General features: G+C 42.8%; 1 protein-coding gene across 1 annotated transcript in view; it reads right to left on the bottom strand.

Annotated features, from left to right (window-relative positions):
- Positions 1 to 16,282, bottom strand: part of PREX1 (phosphatidylinositol-3,4,5-trisphosphate dependent Rac exchange factor 1) — a 142,887-nt gene extending 126,605 nt beyond the window's left edge. Inside the window, exon 1 of the mRNA XM_051632880.1 lies at positions 16,118 to 16,282. Coding sequence (XP_051488840.1) covers positions 16,118 to 16,276 — 159 coding nt within the window. The 5' untranslated portion in view covers positions 16,277 to 16,282. The remainder of the gene's footprint in view (positions 1 to 16,117) is intronic.
- Positions 16,283 to 17,294: the final 1,012 nt, after the last annotated feature.

Below are 17,294 nucleotides of genomic sequence, written 5' to 3'. Positions count from 1 at the left end.
CCTCATTTCTACAAACAGAGTAACTCCACCAACAAGGATCAAGTGTGAATAAAGGACTGCCTCACTGGGCACAAAGAGAACCCTCATTTTCAGAAGAGAGCTGCTAAGGAGATGTACATATCACAGAGCATCAAATATTTTTCTTCCAGGTACTCCAAAGCAGATCATGCGTTTGGAGAGGCATCCCAGAACCCTGACAGCATCACAGAGCCTCATACGAAGAAGTATGTGCTGGAAATAATGCTGGGTGCCTCAAATTTGAGGGAAGTTCCTGGTGGATGGCATGATGTGTCTGTCACTAGTGCCACAGTTGATGTATTGGTCATCAGAAAAAAGTACACTCAAGCCAAAATTACTCCCCACCCCAAAACAAAACCAAACCTAGGGCATTTGTTTTCACTTCTTCTGAAAGTTTCAACCTTTCTGACCAATTCTACCAGTTCAGCTGAAACTTGCTTACATAGCAAATAAAATAAAATAACATAAGCATAGAAAACAGAAGCAGACTAAGCATATGTTTCTCTTCCTCCTTTGAAACTGTCACTCAAATATCATCTGCATTTGTCTTGATTCCATAAAGCAAGCTCTAGTCCTTATGGTGGAGGTTCACTGCAGATGACTTACGTGATCAGCAAAGGCTTGGAAAAGCCAACAGAACTCCATCTGGATGCAGTCATACAGCAAGGCCATGCCTGAGCTCTTCGACCCTCACATCTACTGCCCTCACACAGTCCAAATAAAACCAATACCCACAGTGTACTGTCAGCCAGCCCAGGTATACAGGAGCTTTGGCAAATAGTGTGTTTGAAAGCCACCACCTCCCCCAGAATCTTCCCCACCTATTTCCTTGTGTTTACTATGTCTAAAGTATACATAGCAAAATAGGCAAGTGTGTGATTCTCAGTCACTCCTCTGTTAATTGAGATGCATTTGGGCTAAGGACTGTGACTCGCATTTGCAAAGAGATATTTAAATGAGATGACTGAAGCAATTAATTGTGCCCTACTCTGTTCCTTCTTCTCCTGAAGGTTAGTTAGGCCCCTAAGACAGGAAAGTAATGCTTCCCACGAAGGCATTACTCCACCTCTCCCCAAACCACTCTCCCTCAAAATCTCACCGATTTCTTATTCCAGAGGTTCAATAGTATAATGATTCGCAGAGATACGATATGCTACTGTTTTTATTTTGATATTTTGTGGGTTGAATATCAGTAGGTGGCCTCTGACAGAGTCAGAACTGATGGAAAATAAAGCCTTTTTATGTGAAAATAAGGAGAATTAGGACAAAACCCAACAAGGGTGTTGAATGAAGCTGTATCTTCAAAATCAATGAAAAGGAGGTAGCTGAAGTCTTGGAAGATCACAAGTATGCAGAGAGGTGCAAAACATACCAAAAATAAACCCTCCTGTCCCCAAGGATGGGTTTGCGCTGTAAATTTCAGGATTCAACTACTTCTTTATTTAATCTTCAAAAAAGTCTGAACCTTGGAGCTAAAAAATTACTGAGAAAGAAACTTCCTTTCTGTGGCATCTCTGAAGTTCCAGCTCTTCACCAAAAATCGAGAAGTGCAGGAAAGCCACACAAGTGAAAATTTCTGTATACTGACTCTCATAACTCAACTTTTTCCTAATCTCTCCTTGGATTCAGTTTGGCCCTATAGAGTTTTAATTTGCTGGAACAGACTGGCTTTCCTAGTGAACAGAGGGCCAGCATCAGCAGTACATTCAAACCACTGACATTCTCACTTCATTTCTGTCTTTTACACCCTTTGTGTTCAATGTGTGCTTGATTGAGGAACTCAGGCTTGCACTTACTGCTTTAAAAAGTACTTCTGCATAGTCCTGAGAAGAGTTAGTTTCAGCAGCTAGCACAAACACAAGCAGACTAGGCAATTATAAAACAACCAGATGTCTGAGTGTTTGCACTTGCACTTGCTGAGATTCTAACATAAGCACAACTGTTCAGACAACTGTCACTGAGTAATTCTGAGATGTAATGTAACTTCTTTATTTACATTTTCACTACTCACTGAGAGCAATGGGAAGCTCCTGACTGGCAATTCCTAAAGAGCCAAGACTTACATTCTACACCGTATGTTCACATAGGACTATAGCAGGAATACTCCTAGCACCATCTCTTGCATAAAACTGTTACTGCCCATTGACCCTTGGTCTGTCACAGAGACTGTCAATACTGATTCTGGCTATGCCTAACAGTCCCACTGGAACTGAGCTGAGATCACCAATTAATTGAGCACTAACTACCAAGGTTGTGTCAGCTGGTTGCCTGAAGACTGAATTAAACTTTCTGTCACACTTTTTTCAAATAAGATGCATAGTTTGTGTGACATCTTTTACTCTGCTTTTTATTATGAAAGAGATAAAGAATGAAGACAAGATACTTAGCTTCAGTTGCTGGCTCTGGCTGTTAGTTTATTCGCCTGCAAACTCTGGACAAGGAATTTTGCCTTTTTGTGCCTCAGTTCCCCCATCTGCTAAATAGGGGGTTTCTATTTTGAGATAACACAGCCAAAAAAGTGCTGCATAAACACAGACTAGTATCTTTATTCTTAATGCACTTGAAAGCGAAATTTTGTTCTCTAAGCAAAATGGCCTGAGACTTTTCTTTCCACTGGGTTGAGCTGGCTTTTGATATCATGCTGCCCCAGCAGCTCAGCCAGAACCACATTAAAAGAGAACTGATGTCATGCAGCCTTGCCTCCAAACACACACCACCTGGACATACCAATTGCTGCCACTGCAATTTAATTCTTGCTTGCTGGTTGCAAGTTTCAGTTCCTCTGGTTGTGTGCTGTAAAAATTTTGATTCATACTTTACTTTCCAAATATTGTAGCTTTTCTTGTGCAATTGCTTAAGAAAGATGCATTGGCCTCTATTGTGCAAAAGGATCTCTTATGACACATGCACATAGACTGCATACATGGTATAACAGACAAAACCAATCAAGAGGCTATCTGTTCTTTCTGTATTTTATGTCAAGATGCATATTAAGCTGTTTTTAAATGGGGAAGGAAACTGAGGTCAGAGTTAAATTCCCAGATGTACCTTGCTGTTCATGATGTTCATATTCTATACACAGAAAATGCTGATACTGCAAGGCAACAGGCACCTGCTAGAACAGGCTGAACTTTCCCAGCCTGCCCACAGGAACTGCCCACAATTTATTTTCTCAAAAAATCATCATAGTTGGTGCATAGTGAAAAGCTATGTAATAATGTAATATTGCAGCAATGACTTGTTCTAATTCCAAAAGTACTGATCTGTCCTTATTTTTGACTTCTTCCACTTATCTAGAACCAATACTTTTTCCAATTGCATTTAGTTCAAAAGCATTGAGTTTACCTCAAACTTATTGGTCCATTTTTGTTTCTAAATGCTTTTTGCTCTCTCTCCTTAAGGGCAGTTAGTTGGTTGCACTTTAGTAAATACTACTTGCAAGTGCTGAAAAAAGGAGGAATGCATAGAATTGAATGAAATGTGTACAGTAAGATTGGCTGTCCTTTTGCAACAGCTTCCCCATCCACTGCAAGGGAAGGCAGTGGTAAATCAAGAATGTAGGTGCAATGTGAAGGCCAGAGGACTGAATGCAGCAGGATTCTAGAAATTCAGTGGTGGCAAAACTGGAGGTCTGACTCCACAAAAGGCCCAGCAAGACAGATACTGCAACACTAAATGCACTGGACTTTGTGTGCCCTGTACTGTTTAACGACTAAGCTTCAAGCTCCAGTGGTACTTTTGTCTTGTTTAAATAACTTAATTGGTAAATCTCAATTTTCAACTATACCTCCCAAAAAATCATCTTTGATCATTATAGCCTGAAAGTCATTATTTATTTACTGACATGTTTTCAGAACATGTTCTCATCACACATGAACAAAAGTACTTGCGCCAATGCAAAGGAGTCATGTCTTTGCAACAGGGATATTTTCACATGTAAAGTTTTAGGAGCCGACAAAGGACACAAACTCTGTGAAAAGTGTCTTCCCAATTTCCATCTCTCCTTTTCCTGTTGAGGGATCATCCCTCTGACAACTGAATGCTCATGGCAAACACACTTCTGCAGCTCTCTTTGGAAACCTTCCCCTGCTGTTCTTCCCTTATTCTGTGTTTTGTCAACACCCTCTCCTCACAAACAGCTGCTTTCCATCTGAGCTGACTTTTGATCACAGTGTCAGTAACACAACAAACACAGAAACATCAGCACCCAGAGGGCTGTGAGCCAAAAAATTATATGCAAGTGTCCAGTGATTATCATTTGAAGCCTTTGATTTTCCACAGTAAAAAAGGAAGTAAATAAAACAGAAATGAGCAAGCGGCACTTCATATGAAGTGTCTTCAGTCTACAATATCTCAGCTCACAACTGTTTGTAATGACACTCACGATTAGGTAATTAACATCCAGTTCCTTTTGACACCATCCTAAAGTAGTCCCTAACCACTCAAGCAGTTTTTCCTTTCTGTTTCTTCCTCCACAAACCAAGAAAATAAAAGACAACAGTCAGTAATGACAAAGATCTAAGGGAGGCTGACAAAATAAATTCCCAGTACTTCCAGCCTAACACCTAGAACTTTCACATAAAAACAAAGCATTGGAAATAATCCCATCCATACCAGCCACCAACACGGACAGCACTGGGTCTGGGTGTCAGCTCTGCCACAGGCATCAGTGTTCTAACGGCATCCTATTTTAGTAAGTTGTGCCACAGTGTGGGGTGGAACCCTGGGTTATGCCTATACTAATAAGCTAGCAGTGCCAGGACATTGAGTCTCACAATGCTGTTAGAAAACTGTTACAATATTTCCTGGCACCCTTTGGCCCAGGACTACCAGCATTCTCCTAAACAATTCGCAGTCATGGTGCCAGAGTTAGGATGAGCCAAAGACCATTCCCAAAAGGCAGTATGAATGCAGCCATCCTACTCTGAGATTCAGAGAGTTCAGTGGTACAAGACCAGACCATGCCAGTTGGCCTTAAGGCCAGCAAAAAGCTGGGCACTGTTTTGTTTACCACATTTGTAGCCTAAGTCTCTTGCTTAACAATACAGGGCATTAACCACTGATGAGATCTAACACGACAGATAAACTTTTGCCTCCATGCCTTCTTCTCTGTGACCTACATATTAAATAGCACACAGCCTACTCATATATATATACCTACATTAGGCTTGCCCATTGTTCCCACTACAACCTGGATTCTGTTTAAGAATCACGTTTCAGAGTCCAAAACATTTTAGCACGTCAAAAGTTTTACAACCTTCTGTTACTGCCCCTTCAAACAAAATGAAAGGGGCTTGTGATGAGGTTAACAGCAAACGGTTCCCTGTGAGGTGATGAATTCAAAGCAGTTGTCAGATTAGACAGAAAGTCCCATGGGACCAGAGACTTTGCTTTTTAGCTAAAACAACCCACCTATCTGAGATAAGTACCCACTAAAATGCAAATTCTTATCAGGAGTCTGTCCCCAAAGCAGGGCTCTCCACCAGTGACACAGGAACTCCTCTCATTGTCCGCTCCCTTAGCCTCCAAAATAAGCCCCCAGTCCAAACTTTTAGGTTTTTCCCTCTTTCCAGACATATATTTCCCTTGTGTATCCCATGGCAGGTTGTTCCAAGTTACTCACACCACACTAGGATGCCAGAAGCGTGAACAGGCAAAACTTTCAAGACAAAAGTGATTTACTATAGATAAGAAAGTGTAAGAAGATGTGGATGATGTTGTTAGGCTTTTTAAAATCTAAGCCCATTATATCATGTATAAAGGTAGCTAACATCTGACATCCATTCAGTAAAATTATTCTCACAGCTCAAAGCTGTTTCTTAATCAGATCACCAAGACAAACATCAATCCTTGGTGGCAATGGCAGCAGTTAGGGTCACCAGTTGCAAAGGACTGTGCTAGCCTCTCTTTTTAAGTGGCCCACTCAGGGAAGGGGTGAGCAGAGCGACCTCTCAGAATTCAATGTTTTCTCATTCCAACACATTAGGGCAAGACACGTTAGCAGAAAGAACATAGGATTGGTATCACTGGTAGTGACACTGGTTCACAGCTAAACCAGAGGCCTGATTTGTGCAAGTCAAACTCCTAGCTCAATCACACCAAGTTTCATAACAAAAACAGCCAAGCAGTTCCTCATAATGCATAAAGGAGCCCTGAAAACATCGTTCCTAACTCTGAGACAGTGGCAACTAAACAACTGACAAATCCAAAGAATATATAATCAGCATCCTGCATATTAGATTGCTTGCTCCTTCCCCCCCTCCCCCCTTTTGAAACTGAAAGTGTATTACTGAGCCAACTAAATTATGATCAGTCTACAAAGATTTTTTTAATGACTAAAAGACACTGCTTGTTTAAAAAAAAAAAAAAGTGCCATCATTTTACACAAGCTAAGTGGTTTGGGAACCAATAAATTGTTCTGTTGGCACAGAAACTGACCACAAGCAAAACCAGAAGTACAAAATGAAAGTCAGGTTGAGAATGGTCACAAAATTAACTCCATGAGTCATGTGGCATCAGATGAGTTGCAGCAAGGTATCATTTCTATGGCTGATACGCTTCCATAGAAATAATTACAGCAATAGCAATATTCGTGAGATTAACTCAATATCCTTACATGAACACAAACGTTCCTTTAACTCAGTTCCATAGCCCCATTATCTCAGTAACTACCCTAATCTTTAAATAATCAAGATGTAGAAATCTATTGCTGTCTCTCTGCAATGCAAAGATACATGACATAATATTGCAGCTGTTTGTGGAACTGCAGGAAGTCACTTTGCCAGCCAGAGTGTGACAAGTTCTTGTGCTAATAGCGCTGGGTGAAAAAACAGGTGGGCTTTCACACACAAGTGTCATGATGCCAAGAATGGTCAGTACCTGTCCTTCTGTCACTAGGTTTCAAGGGGCCTATCAGCTCCCATTCAGCTTTAGGCCATCACTATCTCATGGCTTGACATATGGCTATCAGCTGTATAAGCAAGGAGTTACTCTTCTAAGGAGGGCTCAGTAAAAAGAGTGAAAGAACTCTTTTCTCTTACTCTGTTCTTGAGATCTGCAGTTCAAAGGGAACCAAAGCCTCTTTAGATGAGTGGCTTCTACAGAAGGGTGAAGGAGAGTATATGCAGGAGTCATTTTAGTCCAGATAACTTCCCTGAGGTTCTCTCCCAGTACAGACCTACTGCAGTTCTGAATGTCCACTACAGCTTGACTCAATCCTATGTGCAGAAGCAGCATTAAAGCTTTAATTATGTTTGGCCAGGCAATCAAGCAGGAATGTGATCTAGAAGGGAAAAGCAGTAAAAGGTAGCATTCAGTCTCCATGAGATGGCTCTGCATGTTGCTCCACAATGCAGTCTCTGCAGCTGATTGAGAAATTACATTGCTGCACTTTTCAAATCTTTTTCTTGCCTCTAGCTGTTAAAGGCTGAGTATGCTGCAGTCATTTCCACTGCTAAATGGGAACTCTTCAAAACAGATAAGAAACACAGTAAGCTAGTGATGCTTCCAATCCATCCTTCAAAGAGACAGCACTAGTTGCTTCAATCCAAGTTGAAAACAGAACACAAAATACTGAGACAAAAACAAAGACAAAAAAGGGGGGCAGGGGAGGAATAGACTGAAGCCACCCTAACAGAGGAGGAAATAGCCACGCTATGCCACAAGCCCTACCCTACTTTTTACCTCCTTAACAGCCTTCATGCGCTCTGAAACAGCACCACCTTTGATTGCACTAACCAAGGGGATCATCTGCCAATTCAGAACACTTAATGGAAATACTGCTGTGTAAATATGGATTAAGTACTAAAGCATGAAACAAAAGGGCCTGGCCAAAAGATGGCTAAAAATAAACCTTGCTATGTAGTCAGAGAAACTGGAAGATAGAACCATGCAGAACAATTTCAAAAATCTGATCCACAAACCAGACTCTTCAATCACAGCAGTTGCTATTTGCAAATGAAAAAAAAAAAAAAAAAAAAAACCAAAAAAACCCCCCCACATCTTCAGAAACTAGTTAAGACCACATATTTCTATTATCTAATTCCAAGAGTATTTCAAAAAAGGAAATGATGAGCAGGAGATCTGAAAATCTTTGCCATGGGGAATGGCCTGGTCCAACAAGGCCAAATAAGATTACTGTAAAGCTTTGTCACTAAATCCCCATTTAGTGCAAGAAAACCGATGGTAGCTTTTCCAGATAATGAAGGCCTAGGGAATAAGCAGATACACGTGGGTTAGTAGTTCTCTCTCTGGTGGTGACCAGTAACAGGCTGCCATTGCACAGTGATTTCAAGCATCACAAGTCAAAACATATATTATCATTTACACCCTAAAACACATTACAGCTGAGCAAGGCCTTTACCAAGAAAACACCTATTACAGACTGAGAACCCAGTTGAGGCTGGAAATAAAAACAAAAAAGGGATTCTACAGCTGGAAATAAGTGGGAAATTCACACATAGTCCCTCATATTTTCTTGTAAGTGCCTGAAGGAAACAACAGGCAGGCAACAAAAATAAGTAATTTCTTGAAGGCTTTGCCTGTCACAGACTCATCCGGATGCCTGCAGGCAAACACTGCACTTGGGAGACCTAGACTTTTCAAGTCCCAGATGCCCTTCCCAGAGTGGGATGCCTGTGGGACTGCCAGGATCTGGACATAGGAATGCTAGATTGAAAACATGTCAGTCTGTTTCCCTTAAGGAGACTTCAGTGTTGGCCTTCCAGGGTCCATCCCATAAGTCTAAATATAAGACTGCTCCCATAAATCCTCTATGCAGACACCTACTCACAGTCACTGGTATGAGCAATGGGTTGCCTTCAAATACAGGTAAAAACTCATAAACCTTTCTTAAGGCTTCTGTGCTACAATAATACTCCTGTATAAATACACAAGAAGTGTGAAGTAATCCTTTCACTCTCTCAGTTCTGTTATAGCTTTGGAAATGTCTTGTGCCTGCACTTTGGGCACTAGAGTTCAAGACGCATACATATTAGAGAATCCAGATAATAGCACTGAAATTATCAGAGGCAAAATAAAATTATTTTTGAGAAAAAAGTTAAATAATTTGACAATTTAGTCTAGTCTGAAACTAAACGTGAAAACATCCATGAAAGCGGAAAATTAGCAAAGCTTTCAAACTTTTTCTCTTCCTATATGTAGGTCAAACAGGCTCCCATAATCGGAGTCTGTTTCCTGCAAAAATCAGCAAAAAATGGTGTAAAATCAAATATGCATTCAGCTATGTGTGGAGCAACTCAGATAAATTCTGCTATCTGTGATGCTTGTTTCACTTTTTGATCCAGATGTCCTTTCCTACCGAAGCCCGGGGTCTGTGAACCTCCCATACACTTACTCAGCTTCCAGACTGCTATTGCAAGTGAGTTTTCTTGCAGAGGCACCAGCGTGACGCTGGGAAAGCACTGGGCAGCCAAAACCTCCCTCCCCTGAGATCATGACACATGTTCAGACAACAACTGGCATCCCCGAAGTGAGAGGGAGGCACAAATGGCAAAAGGGCTGATTGATGATATCACTGCAATGAGAGGAGAGATGCAGAGCCAGGGTCAGGTCAAACACCTCCCTCTGAAGGATGTAACGAGACCAAAGTAGCTCTGAGATAAAGGATAACAAGGGTCAGATGCACACAAACCTGGAACAAGCTAAGGGAAGCAAAGAGAAAGGAGTTTTACTTCTCACCTTGGGATTTAATGATGTTTTTCTCATAGTGGAGATTCTGTGAGACTGCAAAAAGACAAACAGCTCTGCTCCTATGAAAAATCTGCTGTAGTCCTATCTACCTGCGATTTGCAAAGCCTCATTTCAAAAGGCATGGGCTGGTCACACAATTTTCCAAGTGAAAAACTAAGCTCAGACATGCATCTCAGAGCAGACGAAAACCTGCTAGTTCTGTATCCTCCATCCCTGCTCTTACATCCAGGGCTCAAATTGGGCTCTGCAGGCCACAGGCTCAAACAAAAATTTTCAGAGCTTTCTCTTTGCTTTGTTTTGCTTTTCTACTTCAATATCTACATCCAGATTGTTTGCTTCACATTCTCTATATCTAGAGCAAAAGAACCTTTTAATCTGATGGATTTCAGCCTTTACCAGCCTATTTTGCCCAGGCAGCCTGAGACTAGCAACACTACAAGCCCCAGGTACTCAGGAGTCAGAACACAAGCTCCAAAAAACTCCTGAGCATTTATGCTTTGCTGATGTTGTGTCTTCAAACTTTACTTTACAACCAGAAGGGCTATAAATGTGCCATTTAAAATGAAAGCTATGAGCTTCCTCAATGTCAACAACCGGGATTTTAAGAAAAATTACCCACGTTGTTAAGACTCAACAGTAGAAAATCTTGATCATTCACAATCGTAACTGGCTATTGGTGAGTGCATGTGACTAATTGAGCGAAACAACAGAACAGCCAAGCTAATTTAGATTACTTCGAACCAAATTTCCTTTTCCATCTCCTTCCTCTCCCCAGTTGCTCTTTAGCTGTCTCATAATAAAGGAGCAACATTACCCAAACCATATGGTTCACCTTCCAGAATCAGCATTTATCTTTATCTACTGAGGGTGAAACAGGCAGAGAACAGGGTAGGACAGGAAACCACACCTCACAGCTGAGACAAATGGTCTGTTTGCTACTCTATCTGAGAACCAGAGCCCTAATCTTGGATGCAAACAAGATTGTGAAATATGAAAAAAAAAAAAAAAGGTCTGTGATGCTTATCATATTTCGAGATGGGTGGAGTGCAAAATCCAGAGATACTAGATTAATTACAACTACAAAGCAAGCAAGAAAAGGGAGCATAACGTAAATATTTTGAGTCTGTAGGATGTGGGTTAATTTATCTGATGGCACGTGCCCTAACGTAATATATTTATACAATAGATAAGATGTCTTAATATAAAAATAAAGGATAACATAATATTAAAACCTAAAAATAGTCCTGGTACAACGACTTTTTCCAACTCGATACCTGCCTGATGAAGACAGTTCAACTTTTATACTGATTTCATGCCTGCACAGAACACACATCAACTGCTCAAGCTGAAGGTACATCCTGTCATTCTGACAATGAAATTTACAAGTTGGTGGTTTGTCTTTGGAAAGATGAAAGAGCTGTACTGATACACAATGTGGAGAACGATTTGGCTTTCTACTCTTACAATTACCCGACTAAAATGTGAAAGCTGCATGTGCAAGTTAGTCTTAAGTGTTCAGTGGATTTAAAGGATAGGAAAAAAAAGTGTAGCAACAAAATACCTAATTTGCTATCTAGTGTACTGCATAATTACTGTTACTACACTTTCATATGTAATTCCTATTATTGTATCTATAAGCTGGTAAACCAAACTTTTAAATACTGACATCTAACTGTTGCGTACCCACTATTCAATCAAATTTTAAAATGATGGTCAATAAGTATGTCTGAAATTGCTCAGATGTCTCCTTACTTGAAAGCTGGTCTTTTATAACTGAAATATTAGTATAACACATTTGACTGGGATTCTGTGGAATGACCAGGCAGCATTCAAACAAACCACAGCCTTTCTTCTCAATGAATTGTGACTTTTCCATACAGCTTGACAACACAGGCAAGAACAGATACCTAGAGAACGGGTAAGCTTAAGGGCTGCAATGTGCAGACATCACACCTCAGTACCTAAAGACTCTGCTGTCACTCACATATTCACGTGCTAGACTGTAAGCCACCAGACAGCTGATTTGACACTTACCCAACTGGTCTTACAAACCGAATTATCACCTGGTTTAATTTTGTCATATAGAAAATCAATATTTACAAGACCACATATAAAACATAGACATTTCTGCATGCTGCAGAAAGTTCAAAGAGGCCAAAGGCAGGCAAAGGATTAATTGAATCTTGAAGTCTGGAGACTGAAAATCCTTACGGTTTATGATCTCACCAGAGACTTATGTACCTTTATCTCTTTGAAGTTTACCTTACTACATCAGTAACTTTTAGTAAAGTTCCATTAGCTTCTTAGAGTTTTCCACTTCGCTTCTTATTTGATCAGTAGCTCTTTAATGACACTGGCAGCAATATGTTTTCATCCATTACCTGTATTTCTCCCTGCTGCTTAAAACTTGGCTGTGTAACGAGCCTTTATTAGTAAAGTTATTAACATATCTGCATAACTGCGGTATTTCTATTAATACTCTGGATTTACAAAGCATTCCTTCAAGGAGGATTTCCTATTTTGCAATATCATACCTGCCTAAAAAAACGGCAGACGAGGCAGGACACAATACAGCATGTGCACATTTATAATTAAATCAGTAACTTCAGATCATCAGCTGTGAGCTGAGCTGTGAGCTCAGCCTGGTAACTCATGATTTTGAGGCTTAATCTAGAAAAAATAAAGCTTTCAAAATAATGATTTGCATATGAGTATCACATCTTTATTGCATCACCATTTAATATAAAACCCAAACTCCGCTATACAAAAACAAACAAACAAACAAAAGATATCCCTTAAAATTGGTTGTGTCATCTTGTGAGATCCGGAACAAACCACAGAGAAAAGCTACTGGTTTCATTCTTTCCCCAATTCTGATACCTAATACTGTAATATGACCTATCAACAGGAGCACCAGAAACTAAACAGGAGCAAAACTGACCAGGAACCCCTTCTTGCATCCAAAATTCACCAGAATAAAAATCTTACAAACAACATACACAGTGAAAAATGAACTGTATGCATTAAACCTAAGTTTAAATCTAAGTTAAATTTGCAGACATAACTCTTTTTGCCAGAATCACTTGAGGTATGAAATAGACAATTTATTCTCTAGAACCTGATATTTTAATCGGTAAACATCTGAGGCATTACTAAATGAGTACAAAACTCACAGCCAAATGTTCTTCATGGTGACTAACAGCATTTTTATTGTGGGGAAAAAACAAGAACATATTCTATAACTTTAATGATACCCACTTGATTAATCTATGGAAGCAAAATAAGGACCACAACCTTTTAGGCAAAGCAAATAAGGACTGAGTCCTTATGTTTATAGCAAACCTATTTTCCCTGTAGCTTAGGGTGAAAAGGTTTCTAAGCAAACTAAAAGGAAACCTTTCCTTTAACATGGTCACATATTAGCATTCTAAAAAAGGACCAAAATACTCTTAATAAATCAAAGTTACTTTGATTTATTTGCAGACCCGCAGTATTAAATACTTTGGAGATTCTTTTACATTACCAGGAAACACAGGAAGCTGCTGCTAGCAAGCAACCTCAGTGCTGTGAATAAAGCCATAGAATTTAGTTGTTTGCTTTTAAAAACATTGTTTATTGAGAACACTTAATGATGACTAGTGCTTCAATAGCAAATATTTAACAAAGAGCACAAATTCCCTGACCTAACCTTCTTCTAAAGCACAACTGTCCCATGCTACTTGGGAAAAACTCATTCTGACAATATGAAGATATGAGATTTAGCCTGCCTTTATTTATCAGAGCTATTAAAGTTTCTTAAGCAAAGGAACCTGTACCCTGCATATCTCTCATCTCATGTTTGACAGGCACAAGTTTCCATAAGATCTGGGAACTGCAGCTGTCCCTCACAGAGGAACTGCAGCCTTTTCTCCACTGCAGCCAAAATTGCTTCTGCAACATATGGAAGTATAATCAATTTAAGTACAATTCACACTGTAAAAAAACCCAACAAACCCTAACATCACCCAACCACGTCTGAGTGTTAACTAGGCACATTACTCCAGAAAGACTAACAGTTTACATTTATTTTGGACTGGGTAAGTGCAACTCACACAGAACAGGAGATGGTAAGAAAGGGGCAGATGGGGCAGGAGCAGCAGTCATATCAGTGCACTCAGAAAAACAAACTAATGGGAGTGAAGTGGACTTTTTTGGTGACGTTCAGGCGGATTTGAGAATACAGGGTCCCAGTGCTACATTACTTTTATTAGTGTCATAAAGGCAAAACTTTTGCCCTATAACTGCCTGTAATTCCATTGACTATATAGATGCTACTATACTTGCACATCATGCCAGCTGCTCCATGTGGGAGGCAGGGCAGAATTCTTTCCTTTGTGACATGTTGTTAGAAATTATTAAGTTATGGCCATCCACCAAATCTATGCAGAAAATATTTCTGACTCCAAACTTCAGTTTGAAAAATTTCATCCCACTGTTGCTCTTTTTACCCTCACATATTGCAGCAGATCCCCATTCAACTTTCCTTGGTGCTAACACCATCCAACTGTGTTGGATGTTCTAGAGAGACTCAGCCCCTAAGAACTAGGTCAACGACTGAAGAAACTGTCATTCTTTAGGACAGCACATGAACATCTGACACATGCCAAAAGTTGCGCCTTTGTGTGAATACTGTTTTAAACCAAGGCCTAGAGATAGGAAAGATCCTGTCCCTCAGTGCTTTATTCAAACATAACTACCAAAACCCAGACTCCACAGGGGGTACAGCTGCACTTTCAGAATCAACCTCCCAAGACAACACTACAGCCAATCTACACCTAGTAGCTAGTAACAAGGTGACTGTGAGGGGCTCTGTCTGCAGTGCCATCCTGAGACCACAGCCAAGTGTCCTCTGTGAGTATTTTCTCCTGCCAGTACCAAAGGCCTATTACTCACTACTGCTCTCATAAAAACTGCCACAGTAATGAAAATCAATAACTTGTTTTGCTTTTTAATATATGAAAATCCCATTAGTTAACACTGTCACTGCATTTAGCTGTATGAACCGAAGCTAAAAAATACATGTAGCTTGAATCCTCATTCCAGCCTGCAGTTGACAAAACCTCAAATTCAGTACTTAGGACAGAGGGGTTTTCTGAGAGTTTTGTTTTGTTTGGTCTTTAGGGTGGGGCACTTGTTCAACTTGCAGCTTTTTTAAGAACCTCCTCATATTCAGACCAGTTCTAAAGGAAGCTAAACCAGCACTTCAGCTGGAAGTTTTCTGGAATTAAAGACTCTGAGTTCAGCTATTAGAGAGAGAATAGAAGGATTTAAGGAGAGACTAGTTCATAAAGCAACCACATCCTTTTCATTTATCTTTCATGCTAGACATTTTGCCACTTGGGTGAATCTGAAAAACACTGAAGACAAATCGACTTTAAAAAACAAATAAACAAAAACCTTTCCAGAAAGACAAGTCAAAAAGGGTCCAGGGTCTAAGCCCATTTAGATGATATCAGGGTTTAGCACTTATCTAGCAAAACACCATAAAGAATTTCTGCCCTGTCCAATCTTTCAGAAATCTCTGCAGAGACATCCCTTGCTTTGATTCTTGATCTCTGTCTGATCAAACAGTTTATTCTTCTTCTTTTTTATGGCATATCTGTTATCTAGTAACTTTTACTGCAGGCTCTCCTAGTTACTTGCACGAGTGTGGTGGTATGCTGATGAATTCCACATCTATAGCCCATATAGGAAAAAGGAAATATCCAGATGGAGTTTTACTTCTGAACCAGTCCGTGGATAATTTCAGAGGGCGAGTATAATTGTCTCCACATGCACAGACACACCCGGCTCAATCACATATTTATGCTTACCATTACAGCAAAAATAAAAAGAAACACTTATAAGTAACAGCCAGTAAGGGTAGAGTTGTTAAGTGGGTGTAACAGTAACTTCTAAACATCACCACCACCACCAACAAAAGCGATGAGGCATTCTAAAAAGCAGATCCATTCCTGGACCCGTTCCTCTCAGCCCCACGAAGACAGACTCCCGCCTGCCTCCCCGGGATGCTGCGGGACCCAGCGCTCGGGCAGCGGGGCTTTTCCTCACCGGAGCAGAGAAGGCGGCTGCTGGCGGCCCCGCTCTGCCCACGGCGGGCTCCCGCTGGCCCCTCGCACATCCCCCATCAGCTTCTCCAGCAGAAAAAAACTCCCCGCTCAGCGGAGCGGGCCTGGCCCCAGGCACTTCCCACAAGTTGCGCCAAGAGCTGCCGGGACACACAGGCAGCCCCCGGCTCGGCTCAGCTCAGCTCCGCGCCGGGCCGAGCCGTGCCGGGCCGAGCCGAGCCTCCCGCCTGGCCCGCCCGCTGCCCCTGGGGGGGCTGCCCGCGCCCCGCGGCGCCGCTCACCGACTGCAGGAAGTGAAGGGTCCCCACGTAGTCCCGCTCGGTGCTGAGGATCTCGTTGAGGACACAGAGGCGGAGGCGCAGCTGGCGGTCGGTGTCCTTGGGGCAGCCGGCGGGCTCCGCAGCGCTGGGGTCTCCGGGTGGCGGCGGCGGTGCCTCCATGGTGGCGGCCGCGGGGCGAGGCGTTCCGCTTCCCCGCCGCTCTCCTCGGCCGCCTCAGGAGCCCCCCATGGCCGCGCGGTGCCACCCCCTGCCGCCCCGCTCGGCCCTGCCTCGCCCGCGGCCGGAGGCACTAGAGGGGCCGGTCCCTGAGGGAAGCCGGGCTGCGGGACATGCCGACGGAGCAGCGCGGCGAGCGCTCAGCAGCGCTGAATGAAGAGAGAAGGGAAGCCCCGGCCGCGGGGAGGGGGAGAGAGAGAGAGAGAGGCGGGCGGGGAGGGCGGGGCGGGGAGGGCGAAGGCGCCTGAGCCCGGCCCCTGGGGGCCTGGCCGGGCCCGTGGCGGGCAGCGGCCTGACCAGGCGAGAGCGCGGGCGGGCGGGGGTCAGGGCGGGCCGGCGGGGCGCGGGGTCGCCCTCGCCGCACTCCCTCACACCCACACACCCATCCCGCGCCCGCTCAGCCCCTCGCACCGCGCTGCCTCACACCTACACACCTGCATTCCCCCGTTTCACCGCACGCACGCACTTCACGCTCCCGCCTCGCCTCGCGCGCGCACCTCGCGCTCCCTCACCTCACGCACACGCGCACCTCGTGCTCCCTCATCTCCTCACCTCACGCACACACCTCGCGCTCCCTCATCTCCCTCATCTCCTCACCTCATGCACACACACAGTCCAGTCCCTCGCACTGCCCCCACATACCCCCCCCACACCCGTTCCTCACCCCCCTCACTCACTCCCCTCACACAGGCCTCGCACACACCCCGCACTCACATCCCCACACACTTCTCGTACCATGCGCTTGCACCTCGCCTCCATCGCACTCACACTGGACTCTCTCACACGCTCTTTGCACCCCCCTCACTTCATTAATACAGCACAGGGAGACAAATACCCCACAGCTACTTGCACGTACAGAGAATTGCACCCAGATCTATGGGCCTCCTTACCCCGCACGGTGCTGAGGGACACACACAAACACAACTTGTGCACAGAAGTCCATACAGGAATACACCCACAA

The sequence above is a fragment of the Apus apus genome, chromosome 15 (assembly GCF_020740795.1).
Source record: "Apus apus isolate bApuApu2 chromosome 15, bApuApu2.pri.cur, whole genome shotgun sequence".
Lineage (NCBI taxonomy): Eukaryota > Metazoa > Chordata > Aves > Apodiformes > Apodidae > Apus > Apus apus.
Note: the sequence above shows the minus strand (reverse complement) of the source record. Positions and strands in the feature narration are given on the sequence as shown.